Genomic DNA, 22081 nt, shown 5'->3' with positions numbered 1-22081 from the left:
CATCTGCAGTCATTGTTTTTACCTTAGTGTAGGGGAGCTCAACCGTAGGAGAGATTTTTTTTTAAGGTGAAAAGAGAGATGTAAAAGGAACCTGAGAAGCAACGTTTTGTCAGAGGGTGGTTTACATGAGGAATGAACTTGCTGAGGAAGTGGGAGATGCAGGGACAGTTACAGCGTTTAAATAACATTTGGATGGGTACATGAAAAGAAAGGTTTAGAGGGATATGGGCCAAATACAGGCAAGTGGGACGAGTTCAGTTTGAGAATCCATGGATGATTTGGACCAAAGGGTCTGTTTCTGTGTTGTATATCTCCCTGAATCAGAAGTGATCTTATTGAAACCAGTAAAAATCTGAAAGGGGCTTGACAGGATAAATGCAGATAAAATGTACCTTTGTTGGGGAGGGTCACAGAATCGTGACAGTGCGAAAGCAGGCCATTTGGCCCATCTATCCCACATTGGCCCTCCATATTGCATCCCATCCATACACACCCCCTTACTCCATATTTTCCATGGCTAATCCACCCTAACCTGCACATCCCTGGGCACTGTGGGTAATTTAGCACTGCCAATCCACCCTAATCTATAATTTGCCTTCTCAAGAATGTATTTTAAATTGAGCTTTTCTAAGAAAAATGTCAATCTGACTGGACATTGGGACACAAACAGAATTCACACCCGTTGTTCGAAAAGCTCTGCATTTCAATGGCATTCTTGAGAAAGTATTTAAAACCAAATTCTGGGATTAACAAACCATAGAGCAGAAACCCTTTCTAAAAGATGAAAGATTTAATCTAAAATTGTTTAATGTATCAAATTTCCGTAATGCTTGACTCCTTTGGCTATAAATTCTGTGATCATGATCTTATTCTCCACAACCATCTGATGAAGGAGTGGTGCTCCAAAAGCTAGTGCTTCCAAACAAATCTGTTGGATTATAACCTGGTGTTGTGTGATTTTTAACTTTGTCCATGGGAAACTCATGAGTTGTGGGACTTGTAACAGTTGTCATTTTGTGATCTGTTCCAAGTGAAATTTATCCTCTGCGCAGGCACAGGTGAACAGTGTGTTCTTTGACTTTGTGCATGACCAGGCTGGCAGTTATTAAATCCTTGTGTTAACCAGCAGAAGCAAACTGTAGATCAGCAATCGTTAATCAATAATGGAACATCAAGCCCTCGTAATCCTGTTGGGTCAACACAGAGGGAGAGGATGTCACATCTAAAGTGCATACAGAAATGTTGTTTTGCTTGTTCAGTCAGTTAAGTTGGTTCTGCACTCCGATGAGTCGATACTGCTTTTAATGGATCATAATTAAACACTATGATGGAACACCTTAATTTCGAGGAATGTTGAAAGGACAAATTGAACTGTAACCTTGAAGAGAGATGTTCTTCCATTTCTAACCTTGGATAACCCAACTGAGACATTTTTACTGATAGTTCCATAATCATTTTACTGCTGGATTTTTTTTCAGGGCAAATAATTTCTGGGAGAAAATATCTATCCTGAGAAGGCAGGGAAATTTTAAAAAGGCTGTTAAAAGCATTTTAACTGTGGACCCACGAGCTCTCTTGGGACAGTGCATTTGCTATAAACATTTCAGAGAAATGCTGTCTAACTGTTGGACTGAAAACAGTTTCCCCATTGAATGTTAAACAGCTATTGAGAACATTGCACATTATAAAGTGCGTTCTTGAGGAACGGAGGAGGATTGAACTTGCCAACGTGAACCACATTTTGCAGAGAGAGGAAATTTCTCGATGAAAAGGTTGAAAGAAGTCGACAATTGTCAAATTATTTCATGAAAAGTACAGCTGGTATGGAGAGATGACTGGGGATCACAGAAGAGGAGTATCTGTAATGAGCACACAGAAACAAACCCCTCAGTCCAGGCCAACCAGATATCCTAAAGTAATCTAGTGATCCATTTGCCAGTATTTGGCCCATATCCCTCTGCTTCCTTCCTTATTCATATCCCCATCCAGATGCATTCTTTTTCTTCCGAGAATACTTGGGTGAGAGCCAAGATATTGCTATTGCTCATCCTTTCTGCACTGTGCCTAACCTTCCCTTCGTGCTAATTGTAGCTGGAGAAGCCTGAAATCTGAAAAGGATTTCCTGAAAAAAAAACATTGATTCGAGGTTGGGCTCAGTGATGGATTTTCTAAAGCTTTGCTATTGTAGTTTTCAACTTGACAAAAAAAAATTTCAGTTGGTGTCCAAGGCAGCATAGATATTCACTTAAGATAAAATTGAGATATATATGTTCTTTACAATGTTTTTCCTTCATTACCAGTATTTGTCATTTGGTACATTGAGCATCATCTTTTTGTGATTCAACAGATATGATTTGAATTGAATTCTGTAAGATGGTTTTTATTTTATTCAACTTTGTGTTAAAGATTTTCTTTTCATGATATTTGTATTAAAATACCTCAATGTATTATAATGAAGCAGCTAATTTATTCTGAAATTATTTCAGTTAGTTGGTCAATTGCCAAATAATAGCGGCATAACTGTTGTAAATATTGATACACGGGAAAGCTATTTTGTTTAATATATTTGTAACGATCTTATCAAAACTATAAAATGATTGTGTTTTCATAGGAAATAAAGTTTGCAGTGTTACATGGTTAAAAGTAACTTTGCACTTAATTGCTCCATTTGGGATTAAACACTATGACTTTGATAAAAATAATCTTTCAGAGTTTATGGTGTGTACTGACAAACGAATGTTGCCATTTGCTCTTGAATTACCTCCAGCTCAATTTGAAATTCTTTGAGTTGAATAAGGGATACAAAGTGAATGTTTATTGCACTTTGCTGAAATTCTCTGCACTGCCATTGTATTTGGTTAAACAAGATATGTGTCTCTCCTGATAACTTTGTATTTCTTTGATATTTTACTTGTCAGTGCTAGTGCCCAAACAGCCTGAAAAAAATGTTTTGGCATTTGGTGAAGTTGTGAATTTTCAGTCAGATTAGATTAGATTACTTAGTGTGGAAACAGGCCCTTTGGCCCAACAAGTCCACACCGAACCACCAAAGCGCAACCCACTCCCCTACATTTACCCCTTCTACTAACACTACGGGCAATTTAGCATGGCCAATTCACCTAACCTGCACATGGTTATGTCATTTAATTGTGAAACAATCTGAAGATTAAATACATATAAGAATGTCAAAGAAATTGTGATAATATAAAGTCAACATGTAGTATTGCCAATGGAACACAAACTGTGGCTGCTCTTAATTTGGTATGATCAGAATTGGTCGACATGATGGCATTGTGCACAAACTGTGTGTAGTGAGTTCAGAATTTTTCTGATCATTTAATTCTGACACATGCAGTGATGGCAGCACCATGATCTGTTTTATTTGTTCATGGAAGGTGAGTGTCACTGGCAGAGCCATTATTTTTCATCATCCCTTATTTCCCTTGAATATTGGATGAGGACAAGATGAGACTGAGTTGCAAGGCCTGGTGGTTTGCACTGTACCCTGACAGATATTGGGAGGAGGAGGACAAACATTGGAATTTCAATTAAATATTGATGCTTCCATTTGTACATCTCAAAAGGCGAGAGAGAGAGAGAGAGAGACATAGAGTCATAGGGATGTATAGCACAGAAACAGACCCTTCGTCCAACCTGTCCACGCCGATGAGATATCCCAACCCAATCTAGTCCCATCTGCCAGCATTTGGCCCGTATCCTTCTAAACCCTTCCTATTCATGTACCCATCCAATTGCCTTTGAAATATTGCAATTGTACTAGCCTCCACCACTTCCTCTGGCAGCTCATTCCATATCTGTACCACCCTCTGGGTGAAAAGGTTGCCCTTTAGGTATCTTTTATGTCTTTTCTCTCTCACCCTAATCCAATGCCCTCTAGTTCTGGATTCCTCCACCCCAGGGAAAAAACTTTGTCTATTTATCCTATCCATGCCCCTCATAATTTTGTAAACCTCTATAACGTCACCCCTCAGCCTCAGGCGCTCCAGGAAAAACAGCCCCAGCCTGTTCAACCACTCCCTATAGCTCAAATCCTCCAACCCTGGCAACATCCTTGTAAATCTTTTCTGAACCCTTTCAAGTTTCACGACATCTTTCCGATAGGAAGGAGACTGGAATTGCACGCAATATTCCAACAGTGGTCTAACCAATGTGGAATCACTTTCTTTTCGATTGCTATTATATTTGCTATTTAGTGGTTCCATCACTCCTTTTTAAGATCATTCCAAATCGTAATAACTTATTTTCTTAAAAATTAAACCGTCTCACCCCCAGCCCAATTTTAAAAGTGGCTGCAGTATTTCCAATATGGTCATGCTTTCTAAATATTATCATGTACTTTTAATTATGACCAAATCCCTTTAGATTTCAATGTATTTTTAAATATAAGAATGCCCCTTTCCATGTAGCTCAGCTCTTTAAATGTGTTATATTCCTCTAAGGGCAATCTTGCCCCTCTACAATGTATATTGATCCCTTTTGATATGACTGTTTGTTTCTTAAAGGGATATTTCTATTTATAAATAGGGCAACGTCTCTTCGAAATGTAGATTCATTTAAATATAACTGCGTCACTTTACATATTAAGATATCCCTTTGAATGTGCCCACATCCTTTTGAAATGTAATCTTGTCCATTTAAATCTCTTTATTTGCAGAAGTAGCCCGTTAAAATGTCTATGCCCCTTGAGAGATGGCGATGTTTCGTTATACGTCGGAATATCTCTTTAAATTGAGCCGTGAGCTTTCCCAATGTAGACAGGGCTCCTCGAAACGTGGCAGTGTCCCCCCTGCAGCTGCAGAGTGAGACAGGAGAGTTTGTTTTTGTGAATGAGCAGTTGTAGCGCGAGGTGTCTGTTACTTGGTGACGGTGAGGCTCCCCCGGCCCCGCCCATCCCCCTGAGCTGACGTCACACGGGGGTGAAGGCGGTTGGGCGGAGAAGTCGCTCGAGCGGGGAAGGGGCGGCCGTTAGGAAAATGGCGCCGTGCGGCCCCGGGGGGCAGACACCCGTCACTGGGCACCGCCGCCTTCCTGGTACAGCTGCTGTGTCACGGCCACACCGCCCGGCTGTACAGCAGGTAGGAGCCGGTGACCATTCTGGAGGCGGATGGGGTTAAGGGCCTGTTTGGGAACCCGTCGGCCGCCTGGGTGGTGGAGTTCTACTGGTCGTGAAGATTGAGCTTCAGCCCAGACTGCAATTTCCTTCCTCTGTCTAACATCTGTGAGTACGACACACTCTTTTTTTTTTCTCTCCCCCCTTTTCTATTTATTTTTTATTCTGGGGTTTAATTGTTGACTTGCAGCAACCGAATCCAGGGAGGGGGCAGTCTCAATTGTGCCTGTGTCTCAATTGGCAAAATAGACCGGCAGGAGGCTGGAAGAACGCAGCAAGTCAGGCAGCGTCAGGAGGTGGGGAGGTTGACGTTTCGGGTGTAACCCTTGTTCAGGACTGGGGGGATGGGTGTAGGGAGAGCTGCAGAACAAGGGTGTGCTGGGGGCAGGGTGGTGAAGTGGAGACAGGTCGAGGGTACAATTGTAGTTGATCAGTAGGTGGAAGGAGTCTGGTTGGTGGCAAGGAGGAGTGGAATGGGAGGGACTGGGAAGGGAGTTGGGGGATGGAAAGGGAGGTTATCTGAAATTGGAAAATGCAATGCTGTCGGCTGTCCAGGCTGAAGATGAGGTGCTGTTCTTTTAATTTGCGGTTTGATTCGTTGTGGGAATGCAGGAGGCCGAAGGTGATCATGTCAGAAAGAGAGTGGGAAGGGGAATTAAAATAAGTGGTGACTGGGAGGTCTGGTCAGCCTCTGCAGCCCCAGCTGTGGACCGTTCCCCAAGTTTACACTTGGTCTCCCCGATGTAGAAAAGACCACAATTGGCAAACACATGGCAAATACAGTACTGCAATGTGAAGTTACAGCCTTTGCTGTGTAAAAAAAAAACAGAAAGGAGGTGCATTGTTTAAACGTTGATTTATTGGGATGTGGAGAAAGTGAGGACTGCAGATGCTGGAGATCAGAGTTGAAAAGCGTGGTGCTGGAAAAGCACAGCAGGTCAGGCAGCATTTGAGGAGTAAGACAGTCCATCATCAGGAATGATGTATGGACGTACAAAGGGGGCTCCGCGTCCAGTGAACACCAGTAGTCAGACAGGTGCAGCAAGCAATGAGCAAAGCAAGTGGTATATTAGCAAGAGGAATTGAGTTCAGAAGTGGGAATGTCTTCCTGCAGTTAGCGGCTCATTGAATATATTCAAGGCTAAGTTCACCTGATCTCTGAACAACAAAGAAGTGGATGTTTATGGGGGTAGGCAGAAAATGGTTTTAAGATCAGTACCGAACAGTTAGTCATACAGCACAGAAACAGACCCTTCAGTCCAATTACTCCATGCTGACTATGTTCTGAAACTAAACCAGTCCCACCTGGATTGGCCCATATCCCTCAGAACCTTTCCTGTTTGTGTCTAATTATCCAAATGCCTTTTAAACATAGTAACTGTACCTGCATCCACCACTTCCTCTGGACATTCATTCCACACAAACCATTCTGTTAAAAAAAATCATGCCCCTCCATTACTTTTTAAACTTTTCTCCTCTCACCTTCAAAATTTGCTCTCTAATCTTGAAAACCCCACCCAAGGGAAAGGACCCCTGCGTTTCATCTCATCTATCCCCTTCATGATTTTATAAACCTCTATAAGGTCACTTCTCAATCTCCTGTGGTCCAGTGAAGATGAGTGTGGTGCTGGAAAAATACAGCAGGTCAAGCAGCAGGAAAATCTACATTTGGGCATAAGCTCTGAAGAAGAACTTATGCCCGAAATGTCAATTTTTCCTGCTTTTCAGACGCTCCCTGACCTGCTATGCTTTTCCAGCACCGCACTCTCGACGCTGATCTCCAGCATCTGCAGCCCTCACTTTCTTCCAGTGAAACACTCTCAGCCTATCCACCTAAATGAGGGTAGACTCAAATCCAGTTACGGTCTGTTCAATGCTGGCCCAGGCTCGAAAGACCAAATGGCCTAATCTTGCTCCCAATTCTGACAGTGTGTCCAGGACATCAACAGATCACAAGACATAGGAGCAGAAATAATGGCATTCTGTCCATCAGCTCTGCTCCATCATTTAATCACGGCTGATGAGTTTCTCAACCCCATTCTTCCACTTTCTTTCTGTAACCCTCAATCCCCTTGATACTCAAGAACCAATCTATCTCCTTCATAAATTTCCTCAGTGACTTGTCCTCCACAACCTTTTGTGGCAATGAATTCCATAGATTCACCGCTGTCTGGCTGATGAAGTTTCTCCTTACCTCCATTCTGAAAGGTTTTCCCTTTACTGTAAGACTGTGCCATCGGTTCCTAGTCTCTCCTACCAATGGGAAGAAAGTGAGGACTGCAGATGCTGGAGATCAGAGCTGAAAATGTTTTGCTGGAAAAGCGCAGCAGGTCAGGCAGCATCCAAGGAACAGGAGAATCGATGTTTCGGGCATAAGCCCTTCTTCAGGAATCTTCCTGAAGAAGGACTTATGCCCGAAACGTTGATTCTCCTGTTCCTCGGATGCTGCCTGACCTCCAGCATCTGCAGTCCTCACTTTCTCCTCGAAGATTTTAACCTACTGCGAATCCTCTTACAAGGATGCCTTCCTTGAAGAAGCTCACTTCCTCTCCTACCAATGGAAACATTTTCCCAGTATCTGAGTTTGAGTAGGCCAGGGATGTTTGCCCTGGTGCTTTGGAAGCTGAGGTGCCCTTCAAAGTTTAAAAGGGGCATGGATAGGGTGAATAGCCAAAGTTTGTTCCCAGGGTAGGGGAGTCCAGAACAAGAGGGGCATAGGTTTAAGGTGGGTGAGGAAAGGGACCTGAGGCAATTTTTTTCATGCAGAGGGTGATGCATGTATGGAACAAACTAACAGAGGAAGTAGAGGAGGCTGGTACAGTTACAACATTTAAAAGGCATCTGGCTGAGTACATGAATAGAAAGGATTTAGAGGGATATGGTCCAAATGCTAGCAAATGAGACAAGATTAATTTAGGCTATCTGGTCGGTACAGATGAGTTGCACTGAAGGGTCTCTTTCCATGCTTTGTGACTCTAATCATCTTTAGTGAAAGCAGAAATGTGGTGATGAAGAATGGACTTTCCGAGCAGCTTTCAAAGAAGTTTTTCCCTTACTGGGAGCAGAAGAAGTTACAGTAAAATCTTTCAATTGTGAGACAGCAACTGAGTGAGTACATCTGGGATTTTGATGGGAAATGGGAATTCATTGCACTGTGGGAATGCAGCCCTCCCCTATCCACTCATTTCTGGTGGTGGATGAGGCCAGGTCTCAAGATTAGGGGGAGTAGATTTAGGACAGAAATGAAGAGGAACCACTATTCCCAGAGAGTCATGAATCTATGGAATTCTTTGCCCAAGGAAACAATGGAGGCAGTATTAAGTATATTGAAGACACGGGTGGATGGGTTTTGCATGATTGGGGAATTAAAGGTAGTTGGGACAATGCAAGGAGGAGGAGCTGAGACGATGGATAGATCAGCCATGATCTTAATGAATGGCAGAGCAGACTGGACGAGCCAAATGGTCTATTCTTGCTTCTATTACTATGAAACTATAAACCCGAATTTCCCATGGTTCACCATGGCATGCTGGAACTGGCGGTCAATGAGTTGAGCATCCCTGAGTACTTCCAAGTACCTGTCACATTCCTCCTCATCTGAACAGATCCTGTGTATGCGTACGGCTTGTCCATAAGGGGATGGCTGTTTTGGGTGGAAGCTGGGGAAGTGTAGCATTTTGAGGTTGCGTGTGGTGCTGAGGTGCTACCTATCCTTGATGGAGATGCAGGTATCCAAGAATGAGACAGATAGTAGAGAATCGTCCATGATGAGTTTGATGGTGGGATGGAACATGTTGATATCATTGTGTAGCTTTTTCCGTGACCCCTCTCCATGCGTCCAGAAGAAGAAAATGTCGTCAATGTACCTGGTGTATAGTGTTGGTTGGAGGTCCTGCGTAGAGAAGAAGTCTTGTGCATGAAAATGCTGGCATATTGGGGTGCAAGTTTGGTCCCAGTGGCTGGTCCATGTGTCTGGATGAAGAACTGGTTGTCGAAGGTGAAGACATTGTGATCGAGGATAAAGAGGATGAGTTGTAGGACACTGGTCAGAGATTGGAAGTTGTTGGTGTTGAGTAATGAGGCTGTTAGTGCGTTGTCATCATTATGGGGGATGCTGGTGTAGAGTGCTAAAACGTCCATTGTGACGAGGAATGTTCCTGGTTCGACTGGTCCGTGGATGCTGAGTTTCTGTAAGAAATCTGTAGTGTCTTGACAGAAGCTCTCAACGATGCATTTCAAGATGCCTTCGACATAGCTGGAGAGGTTTTCACACAGAGTCCTATTGCCAGGGATGAGCAAGTTAGGATGGATTAGCCATGAGGAGCATTTTATCTGCATCTATCCTGTCAAGCCCCTTTCAGAATTCTACTGGTTTCAGTAAGATCACTTCTGGTTCTTAGAGGTATACAGCACAGTCCATTTCGTCCATGCCGACCAGGATTCCCAAATTAAACTAGTCCCACTTGCCTGCATTTGGCCCATATCCCTCTGAACTTTTCTATGAGTGTACCCATCCAAATGTCATTTAAATGTTGTAGCTGTATCTGCATCTACCACATCCTCAGCAAGTTCATTCCACATGCAAACAACACTCTGTCAAAACGTTGCCCATCAGATTCCTTTTAAATCTCTCTCCTCTCACGTTAAAACAACATGCCCCCTAGTTTTGAGCACCCTGACACTAAGGAACAGCCCTATGCTATAATCCTTACCTCCACTCATGATTTTATAAATCTCAATGAGGTCACCCCTAAAAATCCTGTGCTTCATGCTTTCCATAAGCCGGAGGAAGTATTGCCTCACTCAGCAATTTCAACCCATGCACTGTAACCAAAATGCTTTACTCCTTCTCACAGAATCATTGCTGAAAATCGTTGCAGTCCTGATGGATTGAATGACTGTCATTAATGTTACAATGAGGACTGCAGATGCTGCAGAGTCAGTGTCGAAAAATGCGGTGCTGAAAAAGCACACCGATTCAGACAGCATCCGAGGAGCAGGAGAGGCAATGTTTCAAGCATAAGTCCTTCATCTGCTGATTTTGAAACTTCCGTTTTCAGATCTTCAAATACTCTGTAAAAAGAGATTATAAAAATCATCCAAGGTTAAAAATCGAGAACAAGCAATTTCACTTTCTGTGGAATGTTCTTTTCTTTTGTTATTCCAAAAAAATTGAAAGCATTATTCCACTCTCTCTTCCCCCTCTGTTCTTATTCTCCAGAAGGTGCTGATTCAGGATCTTACAGGGGTAGAACAACAAAAACGTCAAGACTGACATTTTTCTGAATTTTAGATAACTCCACCTGAAAGTTAATATCTTTCACAACGTTGGGATACTGCCGAGAGTGAGCAGGTCTGCTTTTGGAGGCAAAAAGAAGTGTCAATTCAGGGTGAACCGGCCGTGCAGCTTCTTGAGGAACAATGATACACAAAATCGTTAACATTCCTGAGAAGGGGTAAGCCAAATGAGACATCAAGGCATTAACATTGATATCAGAGAAAAACTGAACATAAAGACATTTGCAACTGTTAGTGGAAAGGCTGAGTCATACAGATAGAAACAGACACTTCGGTCAAAGTCTTCAGCGCTGACCAGATATCCTAAGTTAATCTAGTCGAATTTGCCAGCACCTGAACCCTTCCTCTTCAAGCACCTATCCAGCTGCTTTTTAAATGGTGTAATTGTACCAGGCTCCAATGCTTCCTCTGACAGCTCATTCCACACACGCACCATCCTCTGCATGAAAAAGTTACCTCTTAAGTCCCTTTTAAATCTCTACACCCTGCCATCACACTAAAACTATTCCCCTCTAATTGTCAACTCCCGTATCCAAAGGAGAAGACCATGTCTATTTACCCTATCCATTACCCTCATGATTTTATCAACGTCTATAAGGTCACCCGTCAGACTCTGGCACGCTCGGAAAAACAGCCCCACCCTACCCTTCCATCTCTCCTCACCCGGGTAATTAAGACACATACCTGAGTTTGCAGAGTCTGCTCCCTCCCTGGATTCACTCTAGTTGCGCCAAGGGGACAGATTCCCCCCCACTTCTCCCTGCTTGCTCTCCCTCCTAGGATGAAGAGTTGTCAAGTGGGAGTGAGTTTCATTCTGAAACTGACAGGGCCACTTCGGCATTGTAACATCATCATTTGGGGTAAGGGGGGGAAGGGAAAGGGGGGGGGGAAGCACAAGACTGACAGGGATCTCCCCCACACTGTGCTGCATGGTTTGCAAGAAATCCCTTCCCAATGAGAGAATCAACTGTGTGGAAGCCGACCACTCGGCCCAACGAGTCCACACCGACCCTCTAAAGGAAACCCATCCACACTCATTCTCCTACCCCGATTGCTCTACATTGACCCCCTGACTAATCCACCCTAACCTGCACATTCCTGACCACTCTGGGTAATTTGGCATGGCCCATCCACCCTAACCTGTACATCCCTGGGTACGATGGATTATTTCACATGAACACTCCACCCTAACCTGGACAATTTTAAAAAAAATCACAACACCAGATTAAAGTACAACAGATTTATTTGGAAGCAATAGCGTTTGGAGTGATTCATCAATAAACACACCTGTAAATGACTCTGTCAAATACAAGTAATCATTTAATCTATGATACAGCGCTGGGTTGGCAGACTCTGATTTGCCCAAAGTATGAATACTCCTTGGCTATCGAAAGAATCCAACAACATTACAAAGTTTGCATAGGGTTCATGTACATTGTTCACAGGCAGGCATGGAGCATGATCGTTTGGCAACAACCAATCAACACATGATATCACTTCATTGATAGTTGATTGAACCAATTGACTTCAGTAAGGTGTTCGACAAGGTTCCCTATGGGAGATTGATTAGCAAGGTTAGATCTCATGGGATACAGGGAGAACTAGCCATTTGGATACAGAACTGGCTCAAAGGTAGAAGACAGAGGGTAGTGGTGGAGGGTTGTTTTTCAGACTGGAGGCCTGTGACCAGTGGAGTGCCACAAGGATCGGTGCTGGGCCCTCTACTTTTTGTCATTTACATAAATGATTTGGATATGAGCATAAGAGGAACAGTTAGTAAGTTTGCAGATGATACCAAGATTGTTGGTGTAGTGGACAGCGAAGAAGGTTACCTCAGATTACAACAGGATGGGCCAATGGGCTGAGAAGTGGTAGATGGAGTTTAATTCAGATAAATGCGAGGTGCTGCATTTTGGGAAAGCAATTCTCAGCAGGACTTATCACTTCATGGTAAGGTCCTAGGGAGTGTTGCTGAACAAAGAGACCTTGGAATGCAGGTTCATAGCTCCTTAAAAGTGGAGTCGCAGGTAGATAGGATAGTGAAGATGATGTTTGGTTTGGTATGCTTTCTTTTATTGGGTATTGAGTACAGGAGTTGGGAGGTCATGTTGCGGCTGTACAGGACATTGGTTAGGCCACTGTTGGAATATTGCATGCAATTTTGGTCTCCTTCCTATCAGAAAGATGTTGTGAAACTTGAAAGGGTTCAGAAAAGATTTACAAGGATGTTGCCAGGGTTGGAGGATTTGAGCTATAGGGAGAGGCTGAACAGGCTAGGGCTGTTTTCCCTGGAGCATCGGAGGTTGAGGGGTGACCTTATAGAGGTTTACAAAATCATGAGGGGCATGGATAGGGTAAATAGACTAAGTCTTTTCCCTGGGGTCGGGGAGTCCAAAACTAGAGGGCATAGGTTTAGGGTGAGAGGGGAAAGATACGAAAGAGACCTAAGGGGCAACTCTTTCACACAGAGAGGGGTACGTGTATGGAATGAGCTGTCAGAGAAAGTAGTGGAGGCTGATACAATTGTAACATTTAAAAGGCATTTGGATGGGTATATGAATAGGAAGGGTTTGGAGGGATATGGGCCCAGGTGCTGGTAGGTGGAACTAGATTGTGTTGGGGTATCTGGTCGGCATGGACGGTTTGGACCGAAAGGTTTGTTTTCCATGCTGTACTTTTGTATGCCTCTATGATGATTGGCAAACAAGTTAAATCCTAAAGGTTAGGGCATCTTTATCTTGAGATACAAAGGACTTGCAACTTGCGGAGTGTGGTTGGCACTTCCTTATCAGTCTACTTCTGCATTTTAGTGGTTAGTTATTTATGTAGCTATAACACAAGCAGCAATGCAGAAGCTATTTTGTCCTACCTTCCAGAGGTCCCATGTCCTCACACTCTCCCTCCATTCTCACTTTGCTAACCTAATCCCTACTGTACCTCATCCTGAAGGATCTGGTTCTTGCTGATTAACAGGTGTCACAAAGCTGGTACCTCTTTTTCCTAAAAGATGTTCCTTGGCTCAAGGAGACTGTGTCTTTGATTTGTTTTCAGAGGGGTAGTAAACTGGGCCAATCTCCGATCAGTCTGGTTTGGTACAGAGATGAAAAGGATTTTAAGAGGCCTTTTGTTTATATGTAAACTGATGAGACTCCAAGTCAAAACGGTCATATTTTAGAAGTGACTTGAATAAAGAAAGGGGAGTAGTCAGCTTTTAAACTGAGTTGAGCAGTTTTAGATTAGATTACTTGGTGTGGAAACAGGCCCTTCGGCCCAACAAGTCCACACCGACCCATTCCCCTACATTTATCCCTTCACCTAACACTACGGGCAATTTAGCATAGCCAATTCACCTAACTTGCACATTTTTGGACTGTGGGAGGAAACCGGAGCACCCGGAGGAAACACACGTAGACAATGCAAACTCCACACAGTCAGTCACCTGAGGCGGGAATTGAACCCGGGTCTCTGGCACTGACACAACAGTGCTTTCCACTGTGCCACCCAGTATTTTAGTTCAGTCTGAACTGGTTGAAAGTTCAACAGGGAGCTGTATGGAAACACCCTCTCTTTTCTGCCTCTCAACTTCAATCTGTAAACATGTATTTATCCTGGTTTTCAAATTGAGTTTGCTTATTGGGACTGTTGTATATATTCGAACAGCGTAATTAAGTCTAGTTGGATAGGCTGAGTTCTGTAGGGGTTCTTTATTCTGATCTTTATGTTTAATTGTGTAATTTTGTGAATAATTATTGTCTGTTTTAAAATCTAGTAATCAACTGAGCTAACTTACTCCAGGTAATTTTCACTGTACACTTATCAAAACAAATTGCAAAGTTATGGTCTGTGGCTGCCTGCTTAAGAATGTCTTGCATGGTCTGGTTTAGTTCATAACACAGGCCCACACTCGAGAGATCTAATTGAAACATACAGAACACTGAACAGCTTGGGCAGAATGGACATTGGGAAGATGTTTCCATTGATAGGAGAGACTAGGAACCGAGGCCACAGCCTTGGAGTAAAGGGAAGACCTTTTCGAACGGAGATAAGGAGTAACCTTTCAGCCAAAGACCGGTGAATATATGGAATTCATTGCCACAGAAGGCTGTGGAGGCCAGGTCACTGAGGATTTTTAAGACTGAGATAGATAGGTTCTTGAGTATCAAGGGGATCGAGAGTTACGGGGAGAATGGGATTGAGAAACTTATCAGTCACTATTGAATGGTATGAAGAGACATGATAGGCTGAATAGCCTAATTTTGTGCTCCTATGTTTTATGGTCTCTTGCTGTCCTTAGACTCGTGAGGGTGAGAATTGGGAGCAGGACTAGGCCATTTGGTCTTTCGGGCCTGCACCAGCATTGAACAGATCATAACTGGATATGAATATACCTACATCTAGGTGGATATGCTGGGACTTTTTCACTGCAGCACAGTAGGTTGAGAGGTGACCTTAGAAGTTTATAAAGTCAAGAGGGATATTGATGAGGTGCGTGGAAGGTGCGGTTTCCTTCGGGTGGGAGTTTTAAGATTAGGGAGCACATTTTTAAGGTGAGAGGAGAAAGATTTTTTAAAGACATGAAGAGCACCTTTTCTTTTGAAAGAGAGTGATTCCACCCATAACCCAATGTCCTGAGGAAACGGTGGATGCAGGAACAGTGACAACATTTAAAAGACATTTGGATAAGTACATGAATAGGAAAGGTTCGGAGGGATATAGGCCAAACTAAATGGGAGTAGTTTAGTTTGTGAATATAGTCAGCATCGACTAGTTAGACTGAAGGGTCTGTTTCTGTGCTGTATGACTCATTGTTCTGTACTGGTCTTAAAACCATTTTTCGTTTACTTCGCCCATCACCGTCCACTTCTTTGTTGTTCAAAAATCAGATGAACTCAGCCTTGAGTATATTCGATGACCGACCGACCCCCCCCAACTGCAGGAAGACATCCCCACTTCTGAACTCAACTCCTCTTGCTAATATACCACTTGCTTTGCTGATTGCTTGCTGCACCTGTCTGACGAATGACATTGACTAGTGAAGAAGGACGCTGAGACCCCTTTGTACATCCACACATCATTCCTGATGAAGGGCTCATGTCCGAAATGTCGACTCTCCTGGTCCTCATATGCTGTCTGACCTGCAATCCTTTTCCACCGCCACACTCTTTGACTCTTAATCTCTAGCATCTGCAGTCCTCACTTCCTTCACATCCCAATGTGTCACTTTTAAACAATGCAACTCCTTTCTGCTTTTTATTCCACAGTAAAGGCTATATTATCACGTTGTGGTAATGCAATTGTCATGTGTTTGCGTACTGAGAACAGACCTGGACCAATGTTTCCAGAGTTTGTCCCCTCCCTGCATTCACTCCCTTTTCTTTCAGTTGCTGCAAGTCAATAATTGAAGCCCAGAATGAAAAATAACAAAACGGAAAAGAGAGTGCTGTACTCACAGATGTTGGACAGAATGAAGTTGCAGTCTGGGGTAAAGCTGCATTCAGGGAGAGATTAGCAGCTTCCGAAGCTCATGGTCCAACTTCCGCATTCAGAGAAAGGGGGAGCTCTGAATGGCAGGAGGTCCAGTCTCTTTTCGTTTCTTCAGGGCTCTGTATTGGTCCATCAAAAGAAGGTCGCGAACCGTTTGTGCGGAAATCGTGGAGTACGCGCAGAGTTTTGCTGACATCGAAGAGCATAAGCAGTACTTTGCTGAAGCTGGCGCACATGCGTAGTATGTTCTGCAGGAGTTGCTCGTATTACTGACGGATTTGAAGTGTCCAAATTCTAGTAGGAAAAAAACGTGTAGAGCCACAATTATTACCCCTCTGTGGCTCGATATTTTAGTCTTTTTGCATTTTGTCTGGTTGCTTAACCTTTACATTCCTTTCCCCCAGGGTAGGGCAATCCCAAACTAGAAAGCATAGTTTTAGGCTGAGTGCGGAAAGATTTATGAGGGACTAAGTATTAGATAACAACACTGTTTGAAGGGTTTAAGCTACAGGGAGAGGCTGAATAGGCTGGAGCATCGGAAGCTGAGGGGTGACCATGTTATAAAATCATGAGGGGCATGGATAGTGTAAATAGGCAAGGTCTTTTGCCTGGGGTGGGGGAGGCCAGAACTAGGGGACGAGTTTAGGATGAGAGGGGTAACTTGTTTCACGCAGAGGGTGGTGTGTGTACTGAATGAGCTGTCAGAGGAAGCGGTGGAGCAATTATAACATTTAAAAGACATGAATAGGATGGGGACATGAACTGGCAAATGGGAGTATATTAATTTAGGAGATCTGGTCAGCCCGGACCAAAGGATTTGTTTCTGTGCTCTATAACTCAATTACTCTCGTTCTACACAGTTGGAACCAATATCACAAGACTAGGAATAGGCCATTCACTCATTACAGCTTGTCTTCAACTGTGGCCTAACTGCGCATATTTCAATGTAGCTCAGAAAGGTGCCTGCAGCTTTTTTTATAAAATTGAAGATCCTTTAATGAGGTTCCTGAATATATCATTTTAGCTATTCTTCATTTTAAAGATCAGCCATTTCTCATACACCCCCATCTCTCATATAGATTCATCAACATTCATTCTCTCTCTCTCTTCTTAGAAAGTCTTGATACAGCAATCAAACAAGGCTTGAAGCACGAGAAATATCAGGTGCTGGGGAGAAAACAGAAAGAGAATGGCTGGGGGTCGAGAAAGAGAAAATGGACAGGGGTTGGGGGGACAAGGAGAGAATGGACAGCGGGCAGTGACATCACAAATCCCACCTTTCCCAGGCCCACAGCAGTCACTTCGCATATACATGTGGCCATGGCAGCAGAATCGTATAATCCCTGCAGGCCATTTGGCACATTGAATTCACACCAAACTTCCAAACAACATCCCAACAGACGACCCCACCTACCATATAGCTCTGCAGCTCCCCCCTGGCTTACCCTACCCTAAACTGCAGATCGTTGGACTGTGGGAAGAAACCGCAGCACCCAGAGGTAACCCACGCAGAAAGTCCACACAGTCGCCCGAAGCTGTAATCCAACCTGGGTCCCTGGCAATGTGAGGCAGCAGTAATAACCACAGAGCCACTGTGCTGCCCAGAGCTTTGAGATTCTGCTTTGTTTTTGTAGCTTCTGACTTCTCATGTGCCCTCAGCAGAGGTTGTCTCGTCTGTGGGACCACACCCACTGCAGCCTTCCTTTCCCACCTCTCCAGCCCTGAGCATGTTGGTTCCTGAATCCCAGTGCCACCTGGTCTCCTGCTGCCAACTGCAGAGAACAGAGACAATCTCTGTCACTATTCTGTCCCTTACCACCTCCCCAACTTTGTTCTTCCTCCCACCACCCAGCCAGTTAGCTCCTCACCCCTGCAGCCCTCTCTCAGATCCCCTTTACCTGCATGATTCACATGCATACCCACCTGATCCTGTCCATTGACCCAATGTGAAGGCTCTGTCTGTAGCTGAATAACCATCACCTGGAATAAAATGCTAGTTAACTTGCCCCAACATGTATGCAGCCTGGCTTCCAGCTCCAACTCCAATTCTGTGAGCCGAAGATCCTCCAGCACATGTTTGCTCTCATCCAGAGCCTCCCACCTTCTGCAAAGCAAAAGACAAGTCTCACCCTGCCCTTTCCAATGTGTGTTGTGTAACTGCTCAAATGTTTTTAGTAGCCAATAGCCAAGTTCGGAATCCATGAGGATGGTCTCAACAGGGACCTTGGGTGATCCCACTACATTACACACTCTCTCACCCACACACACAGTCACACAGACCCTCTCACATACACATGGTCTCTCAGACACACACACAAACACACCCCACTCACACCTATGCACACGCCCTCTGAGGCTTATATTCATCACACAGACAAAATTTACCAAGCATCTGCATATGCAAACACACTCTCTCATACACATGCACACACACATGGGTCTATGGAGTGAATTTGCATTTGCAGATATACTCTATGTGCGCTTTCTGAGCAGAAATCTGCAGGTAGTCAATCTAAGTATTATTTTATAAATTCCTACTTTGGTAATGGAACCAGTCTGATTCAAGATTTGGATACAGACACACAAACCTTTCATACATTGTGTGCGCTGAGATGTCACCTATTTTTATAAAACCTTAAGTCATCTTGAGACTGTGACTGAAGAAAAAGTTCTGGGATTTATATATTAATGAACCAAAACCTGCAACCCATTCTAAAAGATGAAAGACTTAACAGCAATCTAGGTTTGTTCAATATATAATTTCTGTTGCATGACACTGTGATCTTTTGCTATAAAATCTGTGTCTTATGATCCTGTTCCACAGCTACCTGATGAAGGAACAGTACTCCGAAAGCTCGTGCTTCCAAATAAGCCTGTTGGACTATAACCTGGTGCTTTTTAACTTTACCCACCCCTGTCCAACACTGGCTCCTCCACATTGTTTCTCGTGAACACAGCCCACACCCTTTGTTGCCAGTAAACTTTACAATGCTGATGAAACGGTGCAGTACCTGCAGTCCTGAAAAATTTACAATTTCTAGCAATACTAGCTCTTCATTCACTGCTCCATTTGATACACGACGTTGGAAACTTAGTGCAGGAGGCTGAAAGAAATGAGCAGCTTTAAAACAAAAAAAAAACATTTAGAGCTCAAAGCTTTCAATGAGACCATGGGCCCGGCGTTAAGTTCAGGTAACATTTATTGTGACCCCAACTTTGTTACAGCTTCAGATTCCTCCCAGCAAAAAGGCATAGAAAAAGTAGCTTTTATTTAAAAAACAGCTCAAGGTTAAAGCGCACACATTCTCCCCACCCAACATCACCACCACCAACCCCTCCAACCCATTGCTCGTTCAATCCCCCTGCGATGGCAGGTGAACTCGCTGGTGGCTCCGCAGATTGAAGGAGCGGGTGAAACCCTTCCCACACTGAGAGCAGGTGAAGGGCTTCTCACCCGTGTGGACCCGCTGGTGGTTCAGCAGGTTGGAGGAATTACTGAAAGCCTTCCCGCACACTCTGCAGGGGAACGGCCTCTCCCCTGTGTGGATCCGTTGGTGGTTCAGCCTGTAGGAGGAACTGCTGAAGGCCTTCCCACATTCGGGGCAGCTGAAGGGCCTTTCCCCAGTGTGGACCCGCCGGTGGGTCAGCAGGGCAGAGGAATTGCTGAAGGCCTTCCCACACTCGGGGCAGGAGAACGGCCTCTCCCCCGTGTGGACCCGCTGGTGCTTCAGCAGGTCAGAGGATTTGCTGAAGGCCTTCCCGCACTCGGGACAGCTAAAGGGCCTTTCCCCTGTGTGGACCCGCCGGTGGGTCAGCAGGGCAGAGGAATCAGCGAAGGCCTGTCCGCACTCTGGGCAGGAGAATGGCCTCTCCCCCGTGTGGACCCGCTGGTGCTTCAGCAAGTCAGAGGAATTGCTGAAGGCCTTCCCACACTCTGAGCAGCTGAAAGGCCTCTCCCCCGACTGGACCTGCTTGTGGGTCAGCAAGGTGGTGGAATCGCTGAAGGCCTTCTCGCACTCAGGGCAGCTGAATGGCCTCTCCCCTCTGTGGACCCGGTGGTGGTTCAGCAAATCCTCCGACCTGCTGAAGGCCTTCCTACACAAGTGGCAGGAAAACGGCCTCCCCTCAGTGTGGCCGCGCCAATAAGTCTCCAGGGAAGACGGGACACGAAAACCTTTCCCACAATTACCACACTTCCATGGTTTCTCCACAGAGCGAGATTCCTCCGGTTTCTCCATGACTGAAGCTTCAGCTGTACACAAACACGTGTACAGCCCCTCCCTGCCGTGAATTCCTGTTTTCAGGCTGTATAGTTGTTACACACTCCACACTCAATGTGCTGCAACAGTAGGGTCTCTCACCTAGTCCCACTGACGCTGAAAAAGTACTCAAACAAGTACCAAAAAGCTAGTCTCCTCCTCACAGAATCATAGTTGAAAATTGTTGCAGTCCTGATGGATTGAGTAACTGTCAGACATTGACATCAAAGTGAGGACTGGAGTCACTGGAGAATCAGTGTTGAAAACTGTGGCATTGAAAAAGCACAATGGGTCAGATGGCATCTGAGGAGCAAGAGAGTCAACGTTTTCGGCATAAGGCTTTCATCTGTTCATTTTGAAACTTCCGTATTCAAATACGCTGCAAAAAGAAATTACAAAATTCACCACTGTCAGTCCAGGGTAGAAATTCAGAACAAGCAAATCTACTTTCTGGGGAATATTCTTTTCTTATTCCACAAAATTGAAAGTGCCATCCCACTCTCTCTCCCTCTCTGTTCTCACTCCGCTCTAACAAATTCTCCTGAAGGTGCTGAATCAGGCTCTTACAGGGCAACCAACAAGGTGACTTTGTCACTGTATGAGTTCAAAATTAATATGAAAAGAAGTCTTCGATAAGCTGTTGGCACTTAAAAATTGACAAGGCACTGGGACTTGATGAAATGCATCCAAGGATCTTGAAGGAAGGGATGACAGAAATTGTGGGAGCACTCACCATTATTTATCAGTCTTCCATGGACTTGGATAAATGCCAGAAGACTGGAAAACGGCAAACATTGCAGCCTCGCAGAAAGGTAGTAATGATAATCTCAGCAATTATAGAGTAGTCAGTTTATATTTGGTGGAAAAACAGTAATAGTTATTCTGGTCAAAATTAGTAGTTACATGGAGAGAGGTGGATTGATTAGGAAGTCAGCATGGGATTGCTGACAGGGACATTGCTTTTCACAAACTTGGTGGTTTTTGAAGTTACAGGCTTGACAAGGATAACACTTCAGTTCTCCTCTTTGTTATCCATCCTGGCTGTCCTAGGGAGTCTGGTACCCCTATAGCCTTGATGGTATGCTGAATTTGAGGGGATTAAAGCACGAAAGTGTGACTTCAAATTACTTGGCTACATTGGTGTCTTGGTTTTGCTATCGTATCCCATAAAGGCTGACAGAACAGGCTGTGTGCAGGAGTCTGCTGGGCACCACCTTCATTAATCAAAAGAGAAAGATTCAGTAAATCTTGAAACAGTCTTATGCACATGTTGGGGTGCATGTAAGGAGATGTTTATATTTTGCTTCTGTACTTAGAATTCATAAATTGAAGCCAGTGTACACTTTAAAAATCTTCAAGATTAAAAGTACAGAGGAGATCAATATTATACAACAATCCAACAACCCCGTCCCAAGACAACATGCGCCTGACCCTCACAAAGATGGCGGCCGGTTGCCCGGGCAACCCGAGAGCTCCTTCGCCGGTGAAGTAAACACTGGGGCCTGTGGGGCTTCTATTGGAGGCCTCAGGCCTCCCCCTAGGAGTTTATAAACTCCCCAGTCTCCCTCCTCCCGCGGTTCCCAATCCTACCCTGTCTCACTGTCTCCTCTCCCCGGGGGCAGGAGCCAGGTCTTGGCGCTCGGGCCTGGCGACCTCCCCGGGATGTTTCTGAAACCTGGTCCTGTTCTGAAGGAGGATCACCGGGACCCGAAACCCGTCCTCACATTTCTCCCGACACGAGCTGCCGGACCTGCTCAGCTTTTCCAGCGGCTCCTGTTCTTGTTCCTTCAGCCGCCGGCACCATTCCTCTCCCCCGCACAACCTTTGTCACGCCGTGGGACCGACACTGCACATGCGCCAGCTTGCAAGGGCGTGGTCCTGATGATGACGTCATCCCACGTTTAGGGGC

General features: G+C 44.6%; 2 protein-coding genes and 1 pseudogene across 3 annotated transcripts in view; 1 reads left to right on the top strand and 2 right to left on the bottom strand.

Moving 5' to 3' along the window:
* The window catches only part of LOC140460903 (uncharacterized), a 261829-nt gene that overhangs the window by 118824 nt on the left and 120924 nt on the right, over positions 1 to 22081 (bottom strand). The window lies entirely within an intron of this gene.
* LOC140460049 (uncharacterized) overlaps positions 1 to 22081 on the top strand; it is a 95986-nt pseudogene that overhangs the window by 2900 nt on the left and 71005 nt on the right.
* Positions 10060 to 22037, bottom strand: LOC140460917 (uncharacterized). Of its 2 annotated transcripts, XR_011954390.1 has the most exons (5): positions 21763 to 22002; positions 20103 to 20551; positions 18925 to 19034; positions 15880 to 16207; positions 10060 to 10204 (listed from the first exon to the last, which is right to left on the bottom strand). XR_011954390.1 is itself a non-coding variant. In XM_072555639.1 (2 exons), exon 2 carries the CDS (start codon positions 20149 to 20151, stop codon positions 19267 to 19269), a length of 885 nt encoding a protein of 294 aa, XP_072411740.1. In that variant the 5' UTR covers positions 20152 to 20551; positions 21763 to 22037; the 3' UTR covers positions 19096 to 19266. The 2 variants fall into 2 exon arrangements, 1 of the variants encoding a protein (XP_072411740.1); XM_072555639.1 differs by lacking the exons at positions 10060 to 10204; positions 15880 to 16207; positions 18925 to 19034 and having other exon boundaries at positions 19096 to 20551; positions 21763 to 22037.

The sequence above is a fragment of the Chiloscyllium punctatum genome, chromosome 36 (genome assembly GCF_047496795.1).
Source record: "Chiloscyllium punctatum isolate Juve2018m chromosome 36, sChiPun1.3, whole genome shotgun sequence".
Lineage (NCBI taxonomy): Eukaryota > Metazoa > Chordata > Chondrichthyes > Orectolobiformes > Hemiscylliidae > Chiloscyllium > Chiloscyllium punctatum.
The sequence above is the reverse complement of the archived record's forward strand: the minus strand, read 5'-3'. Positions and strand labels throughout refer to the sequence as shown.